This window comes from Trichoplusia ni, chromosome 4, assembly GCF_003590095.1.
Source record: "Trichoplusia ni isolate ovarian cell line Hi5 chromosome 4, tn1, whole genome shotgun sequence".
Taxonomy (NCBI): domain Eukaryota; kingdom Metazoa; phylum Arthropoda; class Insecta; order Lepidoptera; family Noctuidae; genus Trichoplusia; species Trichoplusia ni.
The window spans coordinates 17,006,268-17,030,792 of record NC_039481.1 but is presented as its reverse complement, the minus strand read 5'-3'; the positions used below and the strand labels follow the sequence as shown (position 1 = coordinate 17,030,792).

The 24,525-nt window shown below is 38.9% G+C and overlaps 1 protein-coding gene across 2 annotated transcripts; it reads right to left on the bottom strand.

Moving 5' to 3' along the window:
• Positions 1 to 68: 68 nt before the first annotated feature.
• On the bottom strand, positions 69 to 24,511 carry LOC113493347 (high-affinity choline transporter 1). Of its 2 annotated transcripts, XM_026871282.1 has the most exons (11): positions 23,365 to 24,511; positions 21,252 to 21,435; positions 20,595 to 20,702; positions 20,185 to 20,340; positions 12,477 to 12,620; positions 12,043 to 12,197; positions 11,742 to 11,871; positions 11,252 to 11,450; positions 10,862 to 10,996; positions 5,875 to 6,147; positions 69 to 2,223 (listed from the first exon to the last, which is right to left on the bottom strand). In XM_026871282.1, the coding sequence occupies exons 2-11, from the start codon at positions 21,415 to 21,417 to the stop codon at positions 1,905 to 1,907; spliced, it is 1,785 nt and encodes a 594-aa protein (XP_026727083.1). In that variant the 5' UTR covers positions 21,418 to 21,435; positions 23,365 to 24,511; the 3' UTR covers positions 69 to 1,904. The 2 variants fall into 2 exon arrangements, with proteins under 2 accessions (XP_026727083.1, XP_026727084.1); XM_026871283.1 differs by lacking the exon at positions 23,365 to 24,511 and having other exon boundaries at positions 21,252 to 22,639.
• Between the last annotated feature and the right edge of the window lie 14 nt (positions 24,512 to 24,525).

Below are 24,525 nucleotides of genomic sequence, written 5' to 3'. Positions count from 1 at the left end.
TATGCAATATAAGAATAATAAAAAAGGTAAATTGAATGTAGTTTTTATATTTATGTACCTATGTATAGTATGTATATAGTCTGGAGAGTAATCTGTTTGCTAGATATAATAGTTTCGTAAAGGGTAGTCCCGCATGTTATCGATCAGACAGCGGCGCCGAAGAACAACAACGATACCTATTCTACTCTTACGTCTATGATATGTATGTCACACTAACACTATGATATGTATATGTAAGTCACATAGAGATATGTATTGAGTTCGACCTAGCAGAGGTTAGGCAAGAGGATATCACATCATTATATACATAATATATATTCGCAACATATACTCTATATAATCCCAATGTTATATTTCAAAACGATTTTTATATAAACTTTATTATCAAAAACAATTCGAAAGCTTCAAAAATATCAAACGTGGCAACTGTTTACCTACTTTTATATATCTTTTCCATAAAATATGTGTCGATAAGCATTTATATGTATATTATACTCTGTGTATATAATTGATTTACATCCAAAAGGATAAAAGTTGCCATTGTTGACAGCTAAGTGTAGATACATCGTGACATGAAACGTCAAACAGCTATACTTATGGACACAGACACGCGGACATAGGATGTGTCGACGCTCGGGAGAGGTAAACACGACAACTGTGAACACCGATACACATATAAGTTTAAAAAGATTCATTACTACTATCTGCGACGCCTGGTCGGCCACAAGTCGGCCACTGTTCGGCCACAGTTGGCCGCGTGGCACTCGTAAGCTCTTCACTCACTAACACGTAATATCCAAGTTAAGTACATAAACGCGAAAATTAATAAGAAATTATTATGCCTTTATTTTATTGCGTTTTGTTAGTTCTAGCAGATTTAGGCCAGTATTTGTTAGTGGACATCGCGTCGATAGATTACCTTTATATAAATTCTTTTATATTTTGCTCTATACATATATAAATGGGTTCACGCCACTCTAAGCGAATGAATCACACTTCTAAACTATACAAAGTATCCAACGTATATAATTTGCGCTATTTAAATAAAATGTATAAAATGATAACAACCACTAACTTGTACGAACTAGACTTGAACATTTGGTTATATATTTGATATAATGTCATTTGAGTGACTCTGTTTCACGAGTGCGTTATATACTTTGTTTATAAATATTAGTTTTGCTTTAGCTTTTCATATAAATATCTAAAGGAAATGATTTCCGCCTACAGTGCTACACACCTCCGTCCAGCAGGCTGTGCGATGCGTTATACTCTAGTGTGCGTGGCGCCTCGCATCGCATGTGCGTCACGACACTCCCGCACACGCACACACTGACACCGTGGCTATAAGCACGTCGACTTTACTGAACTTCTCTCTACATTAATTGACTTAAAAGGAATCGTCATCAATATAAACAATATATATGTATAGTATGTATATATACATAGTCTAACAACGAATATAATTCACATTTTGATATGTATGAGTTTCGTAATCACAATTATTTGCTCTACTACAAAATAATACAGCTTACGTAATTTTTACACCAACTATTAAGATACATCTATTGCTTAAATGCTTTACACCTACACGATAATATTATTTCATGAAATATATTTTATATCAGTTTGCGCTTACGTCGTCATTACTCAGAACAAACAGAACTCGTCTCAGCTCCGATATGATACAGTTACAAAACGTTAGTGTACAGGAAGATATACATGATATGTTTCGATCGTCTTGAGCACAACTAGTCGATTTAGTCGAAAAATACTGAATTACTGTTCCATACTTCGATGTAACGATCATACCAAATTCGAATGAAAATTAGAAATAGTAAAATTTTCGGAAAATATAATATGGCCCGCTAGCGAGGCGGGGTGGCGGCGAGGTGGCACTTATCTCAGAAGGCGGTCTGCTTGCCGTAGGGCTGCACGGGCGGCGGCGCGCTGCTGCTGCCGAACAGTGGCGTGGGCCCGTCGTTGGGGTCGTCCAGCTCGTCGTCGTCGGGCTCCAGCGCGGGGTTGATTCGGCCGCACTTCTCGTCGGGGCCCACCAGCGTGCTGGCGGCGCCGTACAGCCGGCCCGGCACACCGCCCAGCACCGACATCTGCTCGCCCGCCTCCGACGGCTCGTCCACGCGCCGGATGTCCTCCGGAATGTTCACCACGCAGTTGAAATAGTCCGACTCGGGGCTCAGGTAGCCAGAGTTGAACAGGAACCTAGCGCAACAAACAAACTCTAATGGATGCCCGCAGTCAATTGTAGAAAGTCATAATTTGTGGAAATTGCTTCGTAAATGTTTGAAAGTCTAGAAATCTATCCGCTGCCGATAGTTACACGTTATGTAATTTGTCAGGAACCAATAACAAAAGCTAACCATTTTAAGTAACAATAAAACCCGCACAGGGGCACCTCACCTCACACAATATACATAAATCATGACAACAAAATATGTGTAGAGACGTCTACAATGAAAAGCTGTGATTGAATTATTTACTGCAAATACATAAGTATGTGCAGCGGTCAGCTGTGTCGTGACGCAACATAGGGCTGAGTTATTAGAGAGGGCTGAGAAATATGGGATATTAATGAATAATTTTAAGAAAATTCCGATTGATTGTCACAAAAACATGTCTGACACACCAGGGCGAGTTGTTCCTGTGCAAACAGTACTGTGAGATGTACTCGTAGCATATTAAAGTTTACGATGACCAAATACAAACAGTTCTCTGGGTGTACATTACGGAACATCGTGTATTTCTACCACCGTCATTGTAGATCCAAAATCAAAATGTTCTCTTTGTGCCAACCAACTTAAACTACGTCATTTATTGTTTTAACTCAGTTAAAGTTAGGGTTGTCGGCGGAGGAGACTCGCGGCGGTCAGTCACGCCAATTAAATACCATTTTTGTTTAAATACCAACTTTTGAGTTTGGGTGGAACCCAAAACTTGTACCTTAAGATATTATTTTCACTAGATCAATATAATTTTAGCCAACAAAAAACGTACATCAATTTTAAAACGTCACGTCACAAGTAAAACATTAACTTGTGGGACTTTAATTACAGAAATAACTAGCAATCATAAAAGTACAATATAAGTAGAAGTTACGATTATATTAATTATAATTTGTTAAACTTTTTAGTTTTATTTTCACAATTGTTTTACAACCAGCCTCTGTGTCGAGCGAGAGAAAGTAATGAACCCCATAAATATAATGAATTATGTATAAAATAATCATTGTTTGTAAACTTTATGCAGTTTTTACGAAACTTGTCTCATCGTTACCGCGACAGCACAGACTTATTAACATAATGATTGATCACTGAGTATTAACAAAGCGGTCTCTCCAAATATTGTCATTATTTCATTACGTCAACGGTAATATTATTCAGTGCGTGTAAAGTAACGTAACTTACATCACAACTCATCTTTTTTATGCACTTTTCGAAAAAGACACTTGCTATGGCCACCTCTGATGACTGTCAAAAATGACTGTCAACCTGTGTGAATTAAATAGTTTTATATAAAACAACCCGTGCATCGCATTGCTGTGCAGTGCAAGATTCATAAATTGTGCTTTAAGAACTTTCTTATCTAATAGAAGATCCTACTACTATTATAAAGGCGAAAGTTTGTAAGTATGGATGTATGGATGTTTGTTACTCTTTCACGTAAAAACTACTGAATGGATTTGAATGAAACTTTACCACAATATACCTTATACATCAGAATAACACATAGGCTACAATTTTTGAGGTTTCTAATGTGAGGTCGTAAAAAAACACATTTTTTATGCTTACATTGCAAACGCTGACTGAATCCTACAAGATAGATAGAAGGCAGGTACAAATTATAACTTATATCTTCTAACCACGCGGACGAAGTCGCGGGCAACAGCTAGTCTTTAATAAGAATACAAAAAATTTGTTGCTTTATGGGCTAAAGCAACAAAATTTAGTATAGTGATTTTTTATCTCTCAATGTGCGTATTGAAGTGGCAGCTGACGGTCTAAGTCTTAGTCAAATGTCAGTTAGTCGTGCTTCGCAATCACTTTCCAATCACTACAGATTCCGTTCGGTTCACGATACGCATCAATAGCATACTTTGATTTAATCAAAATCCATCACGACGGTACATGGTCTAAAGTACAGTTACTTGATAAATCACTTGTTATTTTCTGAAATTTTTAAGTCTGAACTACAAAAATTTCTCTTAAACATTTTTTTTCTATTAATCGTTGATTCGAGGTACGAATGGTAATAACACGATGTACAATAATTTACCGACTCACGATTGTTTTTACGGGGTTGAAAACGGCCATAGCTAGAAAGGAAAGATGCTTATCGAATGTTTGTGAGTGAGTTAGCGATGGTAGTCCTGTGGATACAGTTATAATAAACTTCTTTATGGACGAATTTAACAGTTAAGGTATATACGCAGTTAATTTTCGGTGAAAGCCAATCAATGGCCAGTAAACAAGTTAGATAATGAGACGTCCCTCGCTAATAGCACACATTGTGACATTATTGACATTCCGATGTGTGGCCACAGAAAACTGATGGACCCGTCATTAATTTTAAACGTTAGACAACCGTTTCTTCCATAGGTACATTCCACACGTCGGTACTCTCGACTACAGTGACCCTAATATCGATAAACCTACAGACCCTAATTGTATTCAAACATAACTAATGCTCAAATAACATAAACGTTAAAATTTCGCCGCTTTCTAAGCTGCGCCGGAGTTGCGAAACATGCATGTGTTGGTGTTTTAGCACATATTATGTGATGCCATGATTATGTCATTAATATTGTTTGTCTACGGATTAAAGTATTATCTTCGCCATTATGTTATGACGATAATTTTATAGTTATATATGACCTATGACATAACATACGGATATTTACTTGTAGAAATATTTTGAATACATAAATAGCTATTGTTTTACTTGTAAAGGCAATAAATATGATCAATTGTAATTTTCTAAGAGTAAAAGTCATTAAGTCACAATAACCTTTACTCCCTTTACGAAATATGAAAAAACTGCGAAGTAGAAGACGCGTACATTAGGTAAAGGTAAAGGAACAGTGTTTGAATAAACAAATCCAGTTGAGAGGCGGCCGGTCAGACTGAGAGAATATTAACGAAGCCAAACTGTTCACGCCCAGACAATATTTATACTAACTTTAATTTCCACTCCGAGTCAAAGGCTCAACGTCAATAGAGCCTTCATAAAGGGTCAACATTTCAGATTTCTCCTTTGATCAATTATACAAAATCAAAGTACTATGCATAATCCCTTTTCAAATCTAACCACTCTTCAATTTCTTTATTTTTAACTAAGAATATTATAATCATAATCTTTATAATTCTTTCATTCTTTAAGCTTTAAATAAATTCCAACGAACAATAATAAAAGAATAACAGCATAACAGATTCTTCAAAGTCTTATTCAGAACATATTAAGTGAATGAACTCATTACGACATTCTAAGCCAAAATTGATTGGTGTATCGAGTTGTGCAGAAACTCCATAATGAGACAAATTGTACGCTCAGAGCAAATTGAATCGATCAACTTGTATGACTGATCTCACGAGAGGTAACGCTAAGCGAATTTAGACGAAGGAGCATTTGTCAAGTTTATTCGATAGCATTTTTTCATGAGTCAAGTATTACGTGTCCTTAATACCAAATCCGTTGATAAATATGGTAGTCTCTTTTTATATTCCTTATCTACATTTTATTCGATACAGGTACTGCGTCTGTTGAGTAAAACACATCGTTAATCTGAAAATAATCCTGACACCTTCTGATGAGCCGCACCTGAAAAAGATTTTGCTAGAAATATTCAAGAATACTTACACGGAGAGCCAAGAGATGAAGGCGAGCGTGAACAGCGACATGGTCATGGCCATGGTCCGGAAGGGGAACAGCTGCACCTCGTTCTCGGCGTCCCAGCCGGGGTAGTGGATGAGCGCCGGCAGCCCCAGCAGCTTCTCCCCGCCCGAGAGCCGCACTAGCATCGCCACGCAGTAGGCCGCCAGCGAGCCGTATGTGTTGCAGTGCTTCTTGAAGTGCACCACCATCAACAGCTGCGGGAACAGGATCACGTACACCAGGTCCGAGCACATCGACCTGGGGAACACAGACTCCTGTCAGTATTGCACTCGAAACACACATTAATGATGAAATGAAACAGGATTTTGATAAATAGTAACAAATTTTCGCTTTTTTGTAGTCTGCTTGACATGCTCGTTATTGTTACTCGTATAAAACAAGATCTACGATGAAACCAAAGATTACTACCGAGACTCTTAAACTCGACGTGCCCTATGAAAACTATTAAATGTCTCAGATTCTACAACGAATTTCATTTCAGAAACAGTCAAAACGCGAGGTAATAAAATAGGTCAGTCCAAATGAATCAAGACTGATTTATTCGATGATTAAGTTTATATGGTGTACCCCTTATTGCTGCATTAATTGGGCAGGTCCGCGGCAGCACGCGTGGCCCTGGCTAGCTCACGACCGCTTGCGCAAGCCCACATCCTATCAAATATTTTATTGTACTTTCTGAACATTTGCATATAAGTGCAGATTGCTGTTGTACTCAGGCGTATCCTATTAAAATAATGGCAACTAAACTGTGTTATTATCGCTCTGATACAGATTGATCCTAATCTGTAATAGATTTGCGTGATGTAACCCGTCACGACTAGTTTATCTGCAAAAGCAGCTTTTATGGAATAATCGACTTACTCTCCATTGGGCACCAAGTTCAAGAATATAACATTCTCGTCACAATAATTCTGGACGAAATCAATTTTTAACTGCATGAAAGGAGAAAATGTTCGAGAAATATTTAATTTCGCTCGTGCCTTTCTGAAGTAAGTTGCGTTTAAATTTCCAATTCTCCGGCAGTCGCGCGGCCCGCTGCGCCCGCTGTGCCCGCGGCGCGCCGCCGGCTGCGGTATCCAATTTCGATGCAGGTGTGAGCAGACAGTTCAATCGACCGAACACTCACATACCCCTCCCCTCTACCCCGCTCCTCAACCCCCACCAACACACTCACCTGTAGGGGTGGGGGGCAGAGGTGGGTAAAAAGGGTTGTGACTACTTGTGACGCTTTTAGAATTTTGATTTTACGGAAACTTTATTCGTTTAGACGCAAATCTTTTTGTACGTATTTTGTGGTTGTTTAATGTAGGTGTGTAGTTTCAGAACTAGCATGACTTTTCGTGACGACACAGGCGAACCTAACACATAATTTCATACCTCGTTCCAACCCTACGCGTGTTCGGTGCAGAGGTAAAAGAGCCCCCGCGGGGTGCAATAGTAATTAAGTTTCAATTAATATGCCCCCCGCGGCGCAGGGGTAATCCCGCGTCACTGCGCCCGCTGCGGTCCGTCATATTGACATTGTCTGGTCCAGCTCGGATTAAACTCAGTCTTCTATCTATGGATTTAGCGAGTGGTGAGATTGGATCCAGGGGCTGGATGTAATGAAAATGCATAGGGAATTGGTTTTTACTTTAACGTCTGTTTGAGGATTGTCTGATGGATGTATGGATTGAAGTATGCTTAACTCAATGCCATTTACCCCGTACTATGTTTAGTGAAATTGCTTTTGAACTCTTTACGACATTGCTTTTAAAATGACATTTATCATTTTGGAACCGCGCAACGATTCATCCGTATATTTTTTTCTCAATTACCCATTTTCGCAATAGATGAATTAAAATATTTGTTACCTACAAAACGATTGGACAAATTTTAATAAGATTTGTTTCATATATATAATAGTACCTAACACCACGCATTACCATATAGACTACTTTTTGCATTCATACCCGATAACCCGCCCAGCGACAGTCACAGCTAGATTACAGGCCGTAGCTAATACATATAAGTACCTCTGCTTCTAATACTAGACACACGTGACGTCGAAGGACCCTTGCATCACTCGGGGCTCCTCGGGACATAACTGCTTCATCAAGACATTATCGTATTACAGTAATGGTGACGATTATCGTACATTTTCGGTGATCAGTGCGTGCGTAATGGATGTGACCTAATAACCCACGTGTGGTGTAACATCGCGCTTTGTAACATGCTGCCACAAGCAGTTACTTCAGGGTATTGATTACTTGTCAAAAGGCAATTTTTGTAATTGGTCACCAAATAACGAAAAAACCGGTAAACATACATAACATACATTCAAACGTATAACCTTCTCTTCCATTGAAGTCGCTAGTCGAAGAAAGCAGTAGCAGCAGTTACTGTGTGCTTAAATATTTGTGAATTGATTTAAATATTTGTGATAGCAAAGAGAGATGTTTATGTGCAAACATATATTCAACTAATGAAGATTAAAATCACAATTGCCCAAAAAGGAAGAAGAAAAATATACCAAATTATACACCTACATAATTAGATAAAAAAGTGTTATTTAGTTTTAACCAATTTGTTGCGGATCAGCGGATCTCATGCAAAATGTTCAAAAAGAGGTCATCACTACATAGTATAAAACAAAGTCGCTTTTTCCGTCATCATGTTGTATATCCCTATGAACGCTTAAATCTTTAAAACTACGCAACGGATTTTGATGCGGTTTTCAACAATAGATAGAGCAATTCTTGAGGAAGGTTTTAGTGTATAATAAGTTTAGGTTTTGTGTAAACTGACAATATTATAACGATATTAGTTAAACATGTCGGAAAAAATTAAGCCATTCGAGAGCTTTCCTCGAGGACGCTGCCAAAACCTTTTGAGTTACAACAAAACTATGTATGGCGGGTTTGTACCTCTTTAATAAATCTACAAAAAAGGTGGTATATGTCTATCTTCCAAGGATAACCCACAATAACCATTTTTATGTGTTTTCTTAATACAGTAAAATTATGGGTTATTTACGAACCTATTTTTAACAATACAGTATTAATCCTTATCCAAATAAATATACATGTAATATATATTATATTATATATATTATACATGTAATATAGAACAAAATTGCCTTTTACACTACACCAAAAAAGTGAATAGGTAATGAGTTATCGTAATATTAAAATCTCCGCGCGAGAAATTAAAAATCGATGAAACGTAGCGAAGATATCGTTGGCATCTATATACTAATATACTTATACTAATATATAAAGCTGAAGAGTTTGTTTGTTTGTTTGTTTGTTTGAACGCGCTAATCTCAGGAACTACTGGTTCAAATTGAAAAAATATTTTTGTGTTGAATAGACCATTCATCGAGAGAGGTTTTAGGCTATATATCATCACGCTGCGACCAATATGAGCGAAGAAAAAGTCATAACTTATATCTTCTAACCACGCAGACGAAGTCGTGGGCAACAGCTAGTTGAATATAAATGTATGTATATGAAAGACATACACTCATACCACGTGTAATGGGATTGTATGGCCATGTAGAAGATATTATTATGATATTATGGCTACATTAGGCAAACGACAAGGATGGCTGAGGTCAAAAGGCTGTGGAAATAAAATATAGCAGATGAAGTAGACAAAGGAAGTGCGTATTTAGGTACATAATATATGTTGTCTTTTGTTATAGCTGTTACTTACGTAAAAATATTAGTAGGTCGAATTGAATTGATATGCGATAAGTGTCGATAAAATATTATAAATAAAATGTTTATATTATTTGAACTTTGGAATTTCGGAACACGTATTATCATCATCGTAATCATAATATATTACGGGAACAGCGAAACGTAAACTTACAACACCTAACGCAGGATTACTGCAATACAAGAAAAGAGGATCCACCTGATACAAATTTACCTATCAAATATAGATACAGGGTATCTATGCCGTCATAAACCCGGTATGCTCACGAAAGTGTAAACCTCCCCAAGCCTGTAGCTCCAAGCTACTTGACCTGCGGGCTGAGGGATGTCCCCGACGCCGGAACGCTGAAGCTGGAGTGCGTGTCGAAGTCGAGAGGGTCGCGAGGGCAACCCGACACACTCTAAAATGTGTCTTTTTAATACTTGGAATATGTGGTTTGTTGCTATAGATCAAAATATTTAAGAAAGTTGTGTGTGAAATGTTAAGAGTTTCATTTTTGTTTATTAATATTTTATGTTTTTTTTTTAGTTTTTAGCCACGCTAGAGCTACCAAGTAGAATGTTCTCCTGGCACGCATGTTACAAAGTGACTGAGTCACAAACCGCAGGAATCGCTTTACATTTACACAACTGTTTTTTTTATCGAGCCCACTGTATCCCACTGCTGGATAAAGACTCCTGCCATATCCTTCCACGATTCTCAGTCCTGGGCCACATGGAACCAGCCCTCGTGATAAGCGCTTAAAGCGTCTTCTTTGTAATGCACAACTGTATAAGCTAAATAATAATTCCCAAGAAGTTTATAGTTCTGAAGCAAATTATTTTTTATAAGAGATTTTAAACAACAACTTAATCCATCAATTACTGTTAACATCAACTTTAAAGATTGACTGATTGGCTGCAAATGTAAAACAACATAGAATATAGCGAAAACTGATATAATATAATAAGGTCATTAAAAATAAAGCCGGTAGCCGTATAAAAAGTATGAACAATTTCGCTTATCGAAAGGTTATCATATTTTAAGTATCAAAAAGTTCGCTGGTATCGTGGCATCACCCTATTAAATCCACCGAGACTCCTGAAACTTGCGTTAGAGCAATCGCGACGAACACAAACACGGTGCCAAACACTTGCTTTATTTCAATTTTCTGTCGTTTGTCGCTGTTAATTAATTTTACCACAGTAAGAAGTTCCAAGTCACCAGGCGCTGCCGTGATGAGTACCTATAGCTGGTGGTAGCGACTCACCAGAGGCCGTAGATGGAGGGGATGGTTAGCGCCATGAGCGTGGCGAGGCAGCCCACCACCAGGATAGACACGCGCATCACCCAGATGATCTCCATCTCCGAGGCGTTCTGGCGGAAGATCAGCTTGTACACGTTCCTACACAAGGGAACGTAGCGTTACATTTACATACATACAATTACTCAAAGAATACGCTTTGGATCATTAGTAAACACAAATTTTCTATGTATTTGATATAAAAATGCAGTTTTAAGCTCAGTCCCACAAATAACCAATAAAAAGTCACTCTAAAACTAATACCTTTCGTTAATGTACAAAATATAGAAAATGACTTAGCCTAGGTTGCGTGAGAAAGTAACTATTGTCTCTGTAATTACGGCGATGATAGAATACCTAGCAAACATGGAGCTGGCGCTGAGCACGCTGGAGTCTGCGGAGGACATGACGGCGGCGGACACGGCGCCCAGCCCGAAGAACGAGACGAAGTCGGGCGTGAGGTGCTGCAGCACCAGCGGCAGGATCATGGAGGTCTGCTCTGACGTCAGCTCGCCCTCCGGCGTCAGGTCGCCACGGTAGTCCGTCTCGTTCCAAGCTACGTGGGTCACGAGGAAGGAAAAGAGAGTTGGTATTACTTAAACTTACTTTATTTTAATGTTATTTATATAAGTTTTTTTACGTTTGTTATTTTCCGTTACATACTCCCTATAGATTTTATAATTTCATAAAATTCTACGAATCTAACATTTGCTATTACTTTTACCTTAACAAATCATAGCCCCAAAAAGTTTTAGACGACTCTTTTACAAAAGTGAACGGAATAAAGTAGTATAATACAAAGTTGGTCCCAGGTACGGTTGATGAGTATTTACGCAGCAGTACATACCGGTGCCCTTGGCGATGGCGCCGATGAGCACGGGCGGGATGGCCATGAAGATGCAGCCGATGGCAGCCACGTACGACAGGATCTGCGCGCGACCAGCCGTCTTGCTGCTCAGCACGCGTTGGAAATATACCTGGTGGGAACGGGAGCAGCTGAATTCTCTCTACTATAGAAGTAAGATGTGTTCACGAAGGAAGTGAAGGATGATGGCGGATAGAGATTTATGGAAGAAAAACTTTGGGATAAGGCCAAGAGAAAGAAATACACAAGTACCTGAAAAGTTAAAAGGAAGTGCAAGTGTTACCTGCCAGGGAATGCCCCCGAACACGAGTAGCAGGCCGTAGTCGACGTAGAACCAGTAATACTCCGGGTCCACCTTCCCGATCCAGTCCACCTCCATAGAGCTGAGGGGCTTTACGTGCTCGTTGGCCCACGCGAACGGAATGCACATCCACAAGCCTGGGGAACACACGCTGCGTTACATTTATATTAACTTGCGGGAGATCAGTCACCAGTCAGGCATAATATGCGATAGTCTGCGGTTTTTTTCAGAGACCCCGTAGACTACAGAATATGAGCGTAACATAACTAAAAACCTATATCAATACGTCGACCGTCGTCGATTGTGTTTAGTGTAAACACATACAACCAGCCCGACAAATTCATTCAGTCCGTGTGCGCGGCGAACAGCCAATCAACATATATATCTGCGAAGACATACCATTACTATTAACTTACCGATAAATATGCAGAAGAGCTGTATGACGTCGGTGTATGCGACGGAGTAGAGGCCGCCGAACAGCGTGTAGAACACCGCCACGCACGCTGAGAAGATCACGGACGTGCGGTGGTCCATGTCGATGATGACGGCCAGCGTGGCGCCTGCGGGGGACGCTCGGTTAGACGGGGTGACAAGTATATACACTTAAACAATTGTGGACTTAATCTTAACGTCAATTAGAACTTGTTTTAAAACTTAATTATGAAGCGATAGTGTTGTGTCTGTATTACTCCATATTTCAACGAATGCTGTAAAGCTTCAGGCTTGACATCGCAGACTTTATTTTATTGATGTGGTTTTCCCATCACTGAAATATTTTATACATCCTTTGCAGAAAATATAAATTGTAGGTAGTAGGTATATATATCTGTATAAGACAGCGTCACATTTTTCCCTAGAACTTAAAACAGTAACATAAAAGCTTCTTTTTCCCTCCGTTCGACATGCCAATTGTCCCAATCCCTACATCAAAGCTAACAAATTCGTTTCTGTCTGACGTCCCGCACCGACGTCACTGCCAGCCGGAGAGCGACGGTGACGTCATAGATGCGAAATGACGTCATGAATATCGACTATACACATACACATTCAGTGCTTAGGTAAGTAGGTAACTATGCCTATAAAATAAGTGGGTCTAATGCTGTGAATTTAACCCGAAAACCAAAATAACACAAGACATACATATTTGTAATTTAACTAGAACTGTTCACGTCATATCTACTGAATACATAAACTCAGTTTTTCAATTATTAAGGAAAGTATGTATAAACCCGAACATTTTAATGTAATCCATGGATAATGATTCTATGTTTAAAGTTCCTTTCTTATTCTATATAAATTTAAATAACCTAAGGAATGTATCCAAATTGCCAATCTTAAACATACAAGTTGTTAAGGTAAGTCTTCTATCATAGCATTTCATTAAAAAACCAATATAAGTTACATCGTTATATTGTTAACGGGCGTTTTTTCATTAGCATTGTCATTATTTTCTATTCGTTGTTTTAGTGGCAATTTTTTCAACTGGATACAGCCTGGTGTCAGACCAGCCGATAGGCAGTGAAACCTTAGTAATTGGGTCCCTTTTCTACCCTTAAGGTACTCTAAAAAGAATAGAGGGTTTCGTAGAATATTCATAAATGAATCGTATTTCTGAAGCCCAAACTACTTTCTATAACAACCCCTAGCTTCAATAAGAAGACATCATTATCTCGAAAGGACTGGCATTAGTAAGACACTTTTGTCAGTGATCAACTTCAAGACAAGAATCTAAATACAAAGGGTTAACAAAAAGGTTGTATATGAAAGCCTTTGACACAAAACCCTGGGATTTGGAGGCTCCTTATTGATCCGCGGAGTGAACGAGCACGAATGCTTGCGTCACGGTGGCGGCTGGCAGCAAGCCGCTTAACTCCAGGTAATGGCGACCTTGTTAACAGCCACGCAGATGTACGACCCAGATACACGAGACCCTACAGGGTAAGTACCCCACATCATGATCTCGGGTTACTTTTCTTAGATTTGTTCGCACAAATGTTAACGAAAAGGGTTTTGTTTCATAGCATCCCTAATTTGTTTAGAGGTATCAAGTAGGTACTGTAGGTAGTACATAATGTAGGTAATTTGATACTGTTTACGTTCCCAAAGTAATATGGAACATAATATAACAAAGTCATTATGGGCTAAAGGTAATCAACATTAACGAAGTTACAAGAATTCCTCGGAACATATTTATTCGTATCGTGAATAGCTTGCGTTTCTCAGTATTTTAATAATACGTTATTGAGCGTCCTCCTTGTATAAACATCAGAGGGACCGACAACTACTTCGCAGAATATATTTCAGCTCTAATCTTCAGGTATTTATAAAGGCTTTAGTATTGCTTCTAAGAACGGTCCTGTCTTAAACGGTTACCACTAACACAAGTCTTGGCCAATTTGTAAGTAAATCAATAAACCTCGCAGGTAAGTGGGTGAGAGGCGGTAAAGTGGTGTAGCAACAACGTAAAACAACAACGTAACTCAATTACACGAGCTAAACCTCGAATTGTATTACTTTTATAAGAAGCTAAAATAATAAAATCTTGGAACTAAATCCATCCCAACGAGTAGGTAGCTGGTCTAACGTATAAACCATCCTATTTTTTATAAAGGACCTGAAATAATTAAATTATAATAACATGCTAGCCTAACATTCAACAGTATTTTTCTGTAATTTCACAGAATCCGTTCCAAAGTTCATCAAAATTGCGATAAATTGTCTCGAGACACTTTAATTACAGCGCTCGGATGAACGCTGCTTAAAGCGCCATTAAGCTCTTATCTTAGCGATACGATAATTATGCTCAATTAAGTGCTACGGACTCCACTTGCAAAGTAGCTCTGAAATTCATCTGTGACAGAATCGACGGAGTATTCTCAAATACTTAAAAGCTTGAACAATAAAAGTGAGGTCTGCTGCAGTTACACAGCGCTAGCTTTATGAAAACAAATGAAAAAACGACTGTTCATATTTCAGCGCACAAATATGCTTCCATAACTTTGTTGTTATTCTTTTATTTGAACAAAGAGAACATTCGCATGCATACTGCATTTAGTTTTAATTGGCGAACAGTCGTCACTGCGAGCTTGTTTCCTTGCAGCGCAGACACTCGCACATCGCCCGCAGACATCCGTGAACTATTTCCTTTATTCCTTACCTACAAAGGATGAAACACAAAGTTCTAAGTGTGTATGTTAGTATTCCATTACTTTTCTACAGCTACAAAAATAGGTTTTTTTTCGGAAAACTATCTGCAAGTTTCTGACCATACCACTTAGTTTAGTGACATTTCGTCTATACATAGATAGCTGTCATAGAAAATGATCGAGTGTATGAGAATAACATTTCTAAGTCACAAGACTTAACGAAACGAAATGATATGAATTCCATACAATCCCTCGAGCTGATCGAAACGTCAAACCATTTAAGTCAAATGCTTGTAAGGTAGATCTTTAATGTTCATTTTTTGTATTCCCACGCTTTCCATGCCCTGCGGAAAGGTATTAAGTAAATCAAAAGTGTCAGATTCTCTGGGTCTTAACTTTTTCTGGGTCTTTCTATTTTGCCTGAGCCAATTAAATCTCGGCGTGCTCCGTAGAATTCTTATGAGAATCTTATTCTTCCACAAAAGATTCTATTTTGAAGGAACAATTTGGACTTGATAAAATATGAATACCGCTGGGAATTGCTTTTGAAATAAAAATGCTTCTCAAAAAGTTCCGTGACGTCAGGTAGCAAGTGGCACGAGTGAGTGGTACCGGACCTCCTTACAGAATACTTTGTACTGACAATGGCTGCACTGTGATAAATGTAAGGCTATTTACTGGAAGTAACCTATTGATGTATTGTATCTACTTCATTCGTTCCTTGAACTAATTCAACCTGAAAGCTCTCATTGTAACGGTTTCGTTCCTTCCTTTAAATTGGTCATTCATTCTTGGAAGATCGTATTATACTGAGTAAGAAATTAGTACACAACCAATATACTTATAAAGGTACACAAATAGTAATTTATGGGTACCGTTTTAAAGCAAAATGCGAGAATCAAGAGACAGGTGGATTTAAAATTCAGCTATCAAGCAGTACATATGCAACTATACATCTGCATGAATAGGTAACTAGAGGATCAAACGGGACTTCCTTTGTTTTTGTTTATACCTGAGGCAACAAAGGTTATAGAACATGCTGCCGCCTGGGGGCATCAGAAATAGCTCAGACTGTGAACTGTCCCTATTGTAAGAACTTAACGATGAAATGATCTTTGTAGGTAGAAATCTTAAATATATGAGTGAAGAATTCATTGAAATTAACGTGATCCTCATGCTACCCGTTATTGTCGCATATTATATATGAGGCAGTTTATATATGGCTTGAGACAAAATTAGTGCTTACTGCAAAATATTATTAGGTCGATAATATACGTATAGGGCTTAACGTACTACTGTTACAGTTGTGGTATCTCTTAACCCGTTGTGGAAGACCGCCTGGCTTCAGATTAGTGAAATCCCGTCTAAACAATTTGTACTGACTTATATTATCTCTTGCCGATCTGTCTTTTACCGTAGTAAGAAGTAACCCGGTGTCTTTTCTTGGAGTGCAAGTTCGTCATATCGACCTTCTCCCAAATTTGAATCAAGGTCGGTTGAGGGATTAACCGTGAAAGCCTAACAGAGCATTTTCGTAACCGTACTAGAGTTGCGATGGTCTGTCGTTTGATGTTTTATTCCCCGACCCGGGGTCGGACAAAAATAGGTGACCCCACTCAGTCCGAGTCATTAGAGGAGACTGGGGTCGCGGGGTCTCAGGTAGACCCTACGTAATGTACTCCTGTTAATTTGATCCCTTTTAGGTGGAATAAAAAATAGAATATCATAAGTATGTAGATAAAGTGAAAAACAAGATTGTGGGCGACAGAACAAAAGGCCTTTCCAGACAACAATAAGTCTTAGAATTTTACATGGAACAATAAGTAATTGGCTGAGCTTAGGATAATCCTGGTATAAATATTAAAATATAGCAGTCGAGATCATTATAATCCCATGGTTTAGTTTTCATCAATATCATTATTAATAATTATGTAGAAGTCTAAACCTTTAAAGTTTTATTTGTTGCCTTAAACTCACTAAAACTTATGCTTTCCTTGCAAATATGTTTGATGGAATAGAATTATAAATGAATAGGTTATGCAAGCTGCCCTGCCTTGGCAACCCTCTCAGCCTGAAAGGGGTTGAATATTTGAGCTGACGCCAGCGTCATGTAGGTGAGCACTGTATGTGTGGAGACAGGGCGGAGTTAGCACATTAAATATGTTTTTGGCATGTATTCAAAAAGCATGGATAAATCAAACACCATAAAAATGATGTAAACAATAAGTATTGAAATACAGTTACGTATTTATTTGTCAACCGTCTCTTAATACGTACACTTTCCTCTTCAATATTAGCAATGAGATCAAAAGACATGAAATTAAAAATTCTTTGAAAAAACAACGGTAACACTTTATTGTTACTTAAATGCTTGGGAATGGTATCCACTATTTAATTATAAGTATTCTCCATTGTATCGGCCTACAAGTCCCGCCCACAACTTTCAGGGGGTCTTTGCAGGGTACAGCGCGGCATGAAACGTAATTAATGAAAACTTCACGAACATTCCGTTACACACTAATTGAAATACCATCACGTTTGATTGACAAACCCGCAAGCCCGGGCTATTCAAACTATACAAGGTTCCAACTCCAATTTCGCGACACTTTAAATAATTACATTTGGTTTCATTAAGGACTTTGGTAAGGAATTCAAAACGGGTCATCATATTTCGCTTTGCAACATGTACTAGCTATAGAATAAGAATTGTTGATATTTTTTTGAATCACCGATGTGGAAAGCGTTGATCTTGATTAGCTTTAACTAGAAACGTCAGGTGTCTGCCAGCAAACGTATGCTTGTTCCTCGTCTATTTACTATAGTCATTAATAAAAGGATTAATTGGGAGGCACAATTATCGAAGTAAAAATTGCCCATAACAATACTTTAATATTATATGAGAACAGTTTACGCTGCCTTTTGAGGGAGTTGCCATCACTTATTCAGTAAACCGGCATCCTTGTACCGTGGGTGTCCGACCCCCTCCACCGGCCGTCATACATAATTAACTAGAGCCTGAACAAACATTTCTTTGTATTCCTTAAAAAATAAGACAACGCTATAACGGCTTTTTAAGTACGAAACCGGTAAATAATAACTCTTTCTGATCGTTACCCTCAATTTAATCTCCAAATGGTGTGGTAAGTTATCAATAATAATGTTATACATCATAATGAACAGTGCAAAAAATAGTTCATTAAAGAGTGAAAGGAAAGTATGCAAGGCATGATGTGCCTTTGATTAATTACTGGAGATAATTGCATATTACAAATACAGATCGACTACATACATACATGTAGTTGTGTGGGAGCTTTCAGAACTCAGTAGTGTGAGTGTTTGTGCTGAAACTAAGTAATTACTTAGAGTTAACATCGTGTGAAACATGTTGTGTGCTTGCTCCCGCTACCCCGGATTACTCGGGGAATTGGAGAAAACTATTTATAGCGAGAGACTAGAAGGAATTACATTAGCCTAGCGTTTGATAAGTTGCTAAGTGATGAAGATTAAAGTAACCTAAGGCAGGTAAGACTGGACACATATGAGCGCACCTAGTTACTCAGAATCAGTGACGTCAGCGGCCCACCCATTGGGGTAATGATACCGGACCAGCTCTCCTTCGCCGCTCTCGACGCACGCACGAAATGTACGTCACTAGCCCGGCACATCCCATGCGTGACTCGTCACCTACCTACTCCACTTTATAGTTGATGACGCAAACAGATTTGTTTATGCATTCAAGTTTCAACGTGGGGCACATCACGAAAAAATATCATGTGACTGGCCCCACGTTGGGCGACAAGTATTCGAAATAGCTTTTTTTTATTAGTTTAATTATGGCTTTCAAATGTTAGCTATATGCTTAGCTTTATGTTTGTTTGTTTTAACGCGCTAATCTCAGGGACTACTGGTTCAAATTGAAAAAATATTTTTGTGTTGTATAGACCATTCACCGAGGAAGATTTTAGGCTATATACCATCACGCTGCAACTAATAGGAGCGAAGATACAATGGAAAATGTGGAAAAAACAGGGAAAATTATTCATCTTCGAGGGCTTCCTTTCAAAAATTCCTAACTTATAAAAACGCGGACGAAGTCGCGGGCAACAGCTAGTTTATAATAAAAAAGGAAGTTGAAACTTTACTTAACTAGAATAAAGAATCGAGAAGAAATCAAAATTATACTTCCTCTAATTTTGTCCCAATAGATAATTTAATATCCCACTACGTCCACTGCGTATCCGACATAAACCACGCATGAGTTGGTAAGTTTAACGTACCTAATGACTCTCGCTTATATCGCGTTTTCATATTGATTAAACAACTAACTATTCCATACTATTTATATTTTTCACGGACAAAAAATAAGCAAAACATTTACAAAGCATTCAAATACCTACATATATTTGTGTCACCAACGATATTACGTAAAGCAACGTAAAATATTTTCATACTTCCTTCATTTTCATTTCACATGCATTCAGCATATTTACTTCTTTGCCGAGGCGAACCAAATTACACGTTCTATGAATGAATATTGAGCAGAATTTCCACGTGAATATATAATTATATTATATTGTGAGACGTCAACGTATGTTCACAAGTCGCGTTAACTAACCCAAGTTGTTTGGCCTAACTGCTTATGATGAATAACACTGAATATGTTATTATAGCCCTATATAATAACATATTCAGTGTTATTCATCATAAGCAGTTAGGCCAAACCTGCTCCTTTTTTCCCATACCTATTAAGAGTTCTATCTTAATGAACTGGTATAATCTAAAGGAATAACAACGGTATGCTAATAAGTAACAGGTTGGTTAACACCAGTATCACCACCTCTTGAAACTAGAAAGGTTCAAATATGGCAACAAGTGCTTTGCTGACCTCCAAGCCTTTAAAGAACCTTCTCACTTCCACAACTGCATCTGTCTTACTGGAGGATGGAGGTTGGCCTGAAGGAGGTGAGTGCAGACTTACCGAGTGCGGCGAGGATGCCGGCGGCCCAGAACACCTCCCCGCAGAGCGCGGGCAGGAACAGCAGGCCGCCCATGCGGCTGCCGAACGAGTCCTGCAGCGGGTCCAGCATCGTCACGTAGCCCTGCTTGCGCATCGGGTTCGCGAAGAATATACCACCTGAGAACGACACAGCGTGTCAACTAACTTCAACCTCTTGTAACTATCTCACAATTAATAAGAGAGGTGGAGATTTTATATGATACCATACCGTTATTGAAACATATAATTGTAATAGTTGATTAACTAGTGCTTCAAACTATGGATAGAAGTTATGCCCTTAAAAAAATGTATTAAATAGGTATCACTTGTTCTTGATTCTTTAGACTTTTGAATTGGAATTTAAAAAGGAAATACATGTGTTGGTATCTCACCGAAGACGAGCGAGAGCGCGTATCCGAAGGGCGCCTGGCACCACACCAGCCCCGACGTGTAGATGGCCTCCGCCGTGCCGTTGATGTAGCCTCCGCCGACCCATGTGGCTGTCACAACACACACACATCAGCACAACTTGTATACGTATACACTGTGTGAAAAACACACCACACAATACTGCTGCAATCTGAGTTACAGTTGATAGGCGGTAACTGAGGAGACCACGTTTGATAAGTTTCAAAATTTGAATTTGGAATATTGTTTCAAATGTTACAATTGTTTTAATAATTAGCTTCTCCACTGACACAAAACCAAAGTTTCCTATTTTCACATAACTTATTTTTTATGATTACTCGTTGTTTTATTGAGACAAGGTATCGACATCAAACATCTAACTGCTTAGCGATATGAACTAATCTGTGGGATTTAACTTTTTTATTATGGCTACAAGAAGCCGATCCAGACAATGTTACATTGCACTAGCGTGGTCACGAATAGCTCATATAATATGAGAATTACATTCGGACAAGTAACGTAACTTTAGGTTGCTATTTTAATATTTTTAAGAAATACAATCAGAGTTCGAAGAAATTTAATTAGTCTACATTTAGCTGTTTGTAATATATGTGAAAAGAGTAATTAGTCGTATGTATTACCAGTCATTGTGAAAATCCCGACGAACAGTCCGATGGACCGGCCGGCCAGCATGACCTCCTCCTCCGAGTCGTTGCCGGCGGGCTTCTTGCGGCCCGCCCAGATGCCCACAGCCAGGATCAGCACGTAGAACAGCACGATGGACACCACACCCGCTATGTTGATCATCGTGACGGCTTTTCTTTCCTGGAATTACAGACCGGGTTACCACCTGCTTTATAAGCAATGGATCCTCACCAGTCAAGGAAGTGTGATGATGGACGAGAGGGCACCCTCAGGAGTCCCTCTTAAACAACTGCATTAATATATAAGTAATTGAAATACGTAAAGATTTGTAGGTTCGCAAATTTAATAGCATAATTAGAAGTATAACAATATTGAAAGTCATTTTTCTTAGTGGCCTGTCCTTGTACAAGTAAAGTCAAACTATAGCAGATATGAAACGTTTCCAATCCAGCATCGATCGGCGCCGCACTCAGGTTATTTTTAGTTTCGACACGAAGACTCAGCAATGAGGGAGCCAGCAATACTAACTAGTATCTTAAGTCTATTATTTTATTAGGAAACAATAACGTATTGCAAACATTATTACACCATTATAAAGCACTGCCCTTTTCTGGAATTATGGTCTTTAACGGTTATATCTGTCGTTTCTATCTGACCTGCGATAGCTTCATTCGTAAGAGTTTTGTGTTTGCCTACGAATGTTTGAAAGTAAACTGGGGAGTAAGTACGTTTCACTATGATATGCCAAACGCTTCATGCAAAACGAACTGTGTGATCCACATAGGCTGAGGATGAGATGGTGGCATAAACAGATAGGAGGATTAAGATGGGTGAAACTGCCAATAGACAGAGAAGAATGGCATATAGAAAGGGAAGCCTACCATGTGTCTGATTGTGTTGGTGACCCGAGCTGATAATGATGATACTGATTGGAAGCCGGTCTCATTAAAAGTCGACCTCCTCGGTTCAGGTCAAATCATCGTTTTCTCTAACATCTTTATTCCCAAAGCACCTTGATGGACAACAACTTTCCAACCTGATCCTTATGTTAGTAATTATTGAAGTTTAGAAATAGTCATTTGTGTGATCATTGCGTTGTACTATTACCTAGTTTTATGATAGTCTATCTATAACAAACGTGCTTATTGGGCGTAACTCGTACGTTACACAAGACACGCATTTAATCATAAGCATGAAACATACATGAGTGATTTCAAATGCTTGAAACATTAATAAATTGACTCGCAGAAGTACAACCACCTCTCACGTTAAAAGCCCAATTACTTACGTACTTAACCACTAATATGACGTTCGTTCAATCAAATGAGCTAGTAGTGAATATTGCGCCAGTTGCCTGCAAGCCAAACGAATCAGGTGATATATGAAGATTAGCTGTAAAGCATTTCAAATTGTTTTAACATTTTTTTTTTGATATATAACTTACAATACTTTATACAATACTTGTGGGTATGTCCTTAACCTATTAGTATTATCTTCTTCGCAGTCCACAGCTGGACATAAGCCTTTAGGCTTTATTGCTTAGCTTACGTGTATATTTTCAATTTTTTAATAATTAAGCAAAATCTCTAACTTAACGGTCGTTATGGGAAATCAGAAGGTAGAAAGTCTGACAACCACTCTAACCAAGGGGTATCGTATTGCCCAGGTAACTGGGTTAAGCAGGTCAGGTGGGCAATCGCTCCTTGTAAAACACTGGTACCTAGCTAAATTCGGTTATACTTACTAGGAGCTGACCCCGACACAGATTGGAAAAGGCTAGGATGATGATGATGAAAGCTAAGTCTCTAAATATACTCGTAGCTACTCATTAGTATTCGTAACTGGTACTGGTCTCTGAACTCCCCTGCCTATTGTACCGCTTGTATTACAACTAAAATATCTACTAACTAAGACCTGGATTACGATGTAATTAATATATGGATGTTGATGTAACTATTACTCGACTACGGGGATATATATTTTGTAAGCTAGTTTATTATTTTATAACGATGTCATCGCATTTGCAACGGGTTTTGGTAGCATTATACACAGTGTGTCTTGTCATAGTAACTCGTACACAGATCTCACTAGGACTTGGCAGATACTTACTGTTTCTCCTCAATAAATAGTCACAGCGGTCCCATACACGCCGCGAACACAATAATAAGTAATACTAGACACAACACTATGTTATCGTCACTAGTCCGAGGTGCTACTGTGCCTGGGGGAGCAGCTGTCGCCCCATCGGAGGGAGGTTTTCTGCGAAGGGCTATTCCTGGTCCTGAAGCTTAGCCCGCACATGGGTGGTTGCCGGACATGGGTGCACGTGGCGGGCCTTACGTAAGGGGCGGCCGCATCGCGCTGTTCACGTGCTCCGGAGCTGACAGGAGCCGCGCGCTGTGCCGGGGCGCGCCGCGGCCGCGCGATCGATGCGCCTGACGTCAGAGCTCCCCGAGCCCGCCGCGCGCATGTGCCGCCATCACCGCCGCCTGCCCTCTGCACCGCACATCGCTGTGGTCCCCGTGTATTGCTCACTAACTATTACACAATTTCGTCGTCATGCTGTCCAGTCAGCAATGTATAGTTCAGAGGATAAACTTTAGTATTTTAGTAAGAAAAGGTGGAGACGTAACGGCTCGGTACCGGCTCGGTCTCATTGACAAATTGATTGATGAGTGGATATAGTAATTGTATTCTGAAGTGAATCCATCAAAATTATCTCAAAATAACCATTAGATACAATGAGCATTATGTTATCGCCTGCTTTGGCAAACACACGTATACCTACTGGCTTATTACCAGATTGGAACCTGCAAGTGACTACCATTAGAACTTTGCGATTGGACAGCTGGAGCTTTTGAAATGATTTACACAATACGATAATTTTCTAGGAACATAGCATTGAAGCATTCTTGACCACGACATGGGTGGCGAACCCGAGACTGCACGGACCACAGCACTAATGATTCGTCATAACTCAAACTTTGCACAACAGATCAGTGTGTCGGTACGACTCAGTGTACAATGAGTTGGGGATCACTTCAACGGTGATCCTGAAATTAATTTAAATAATGATGTAAAATGAAGCAAGACTTAAGAAAATACATGAAGGTTAATTGCGAAAGTAAGTGCTTGTATTTGACTTAAATGTATGTGACACATTAACTGATGCCTTGGAGAGACAGCATTTTTTACAGGAATGTTTGTGTTTACATTCACAATATAATTGTTTTGACTATTGTTTAATTTTGAATAACAATAATTATTATA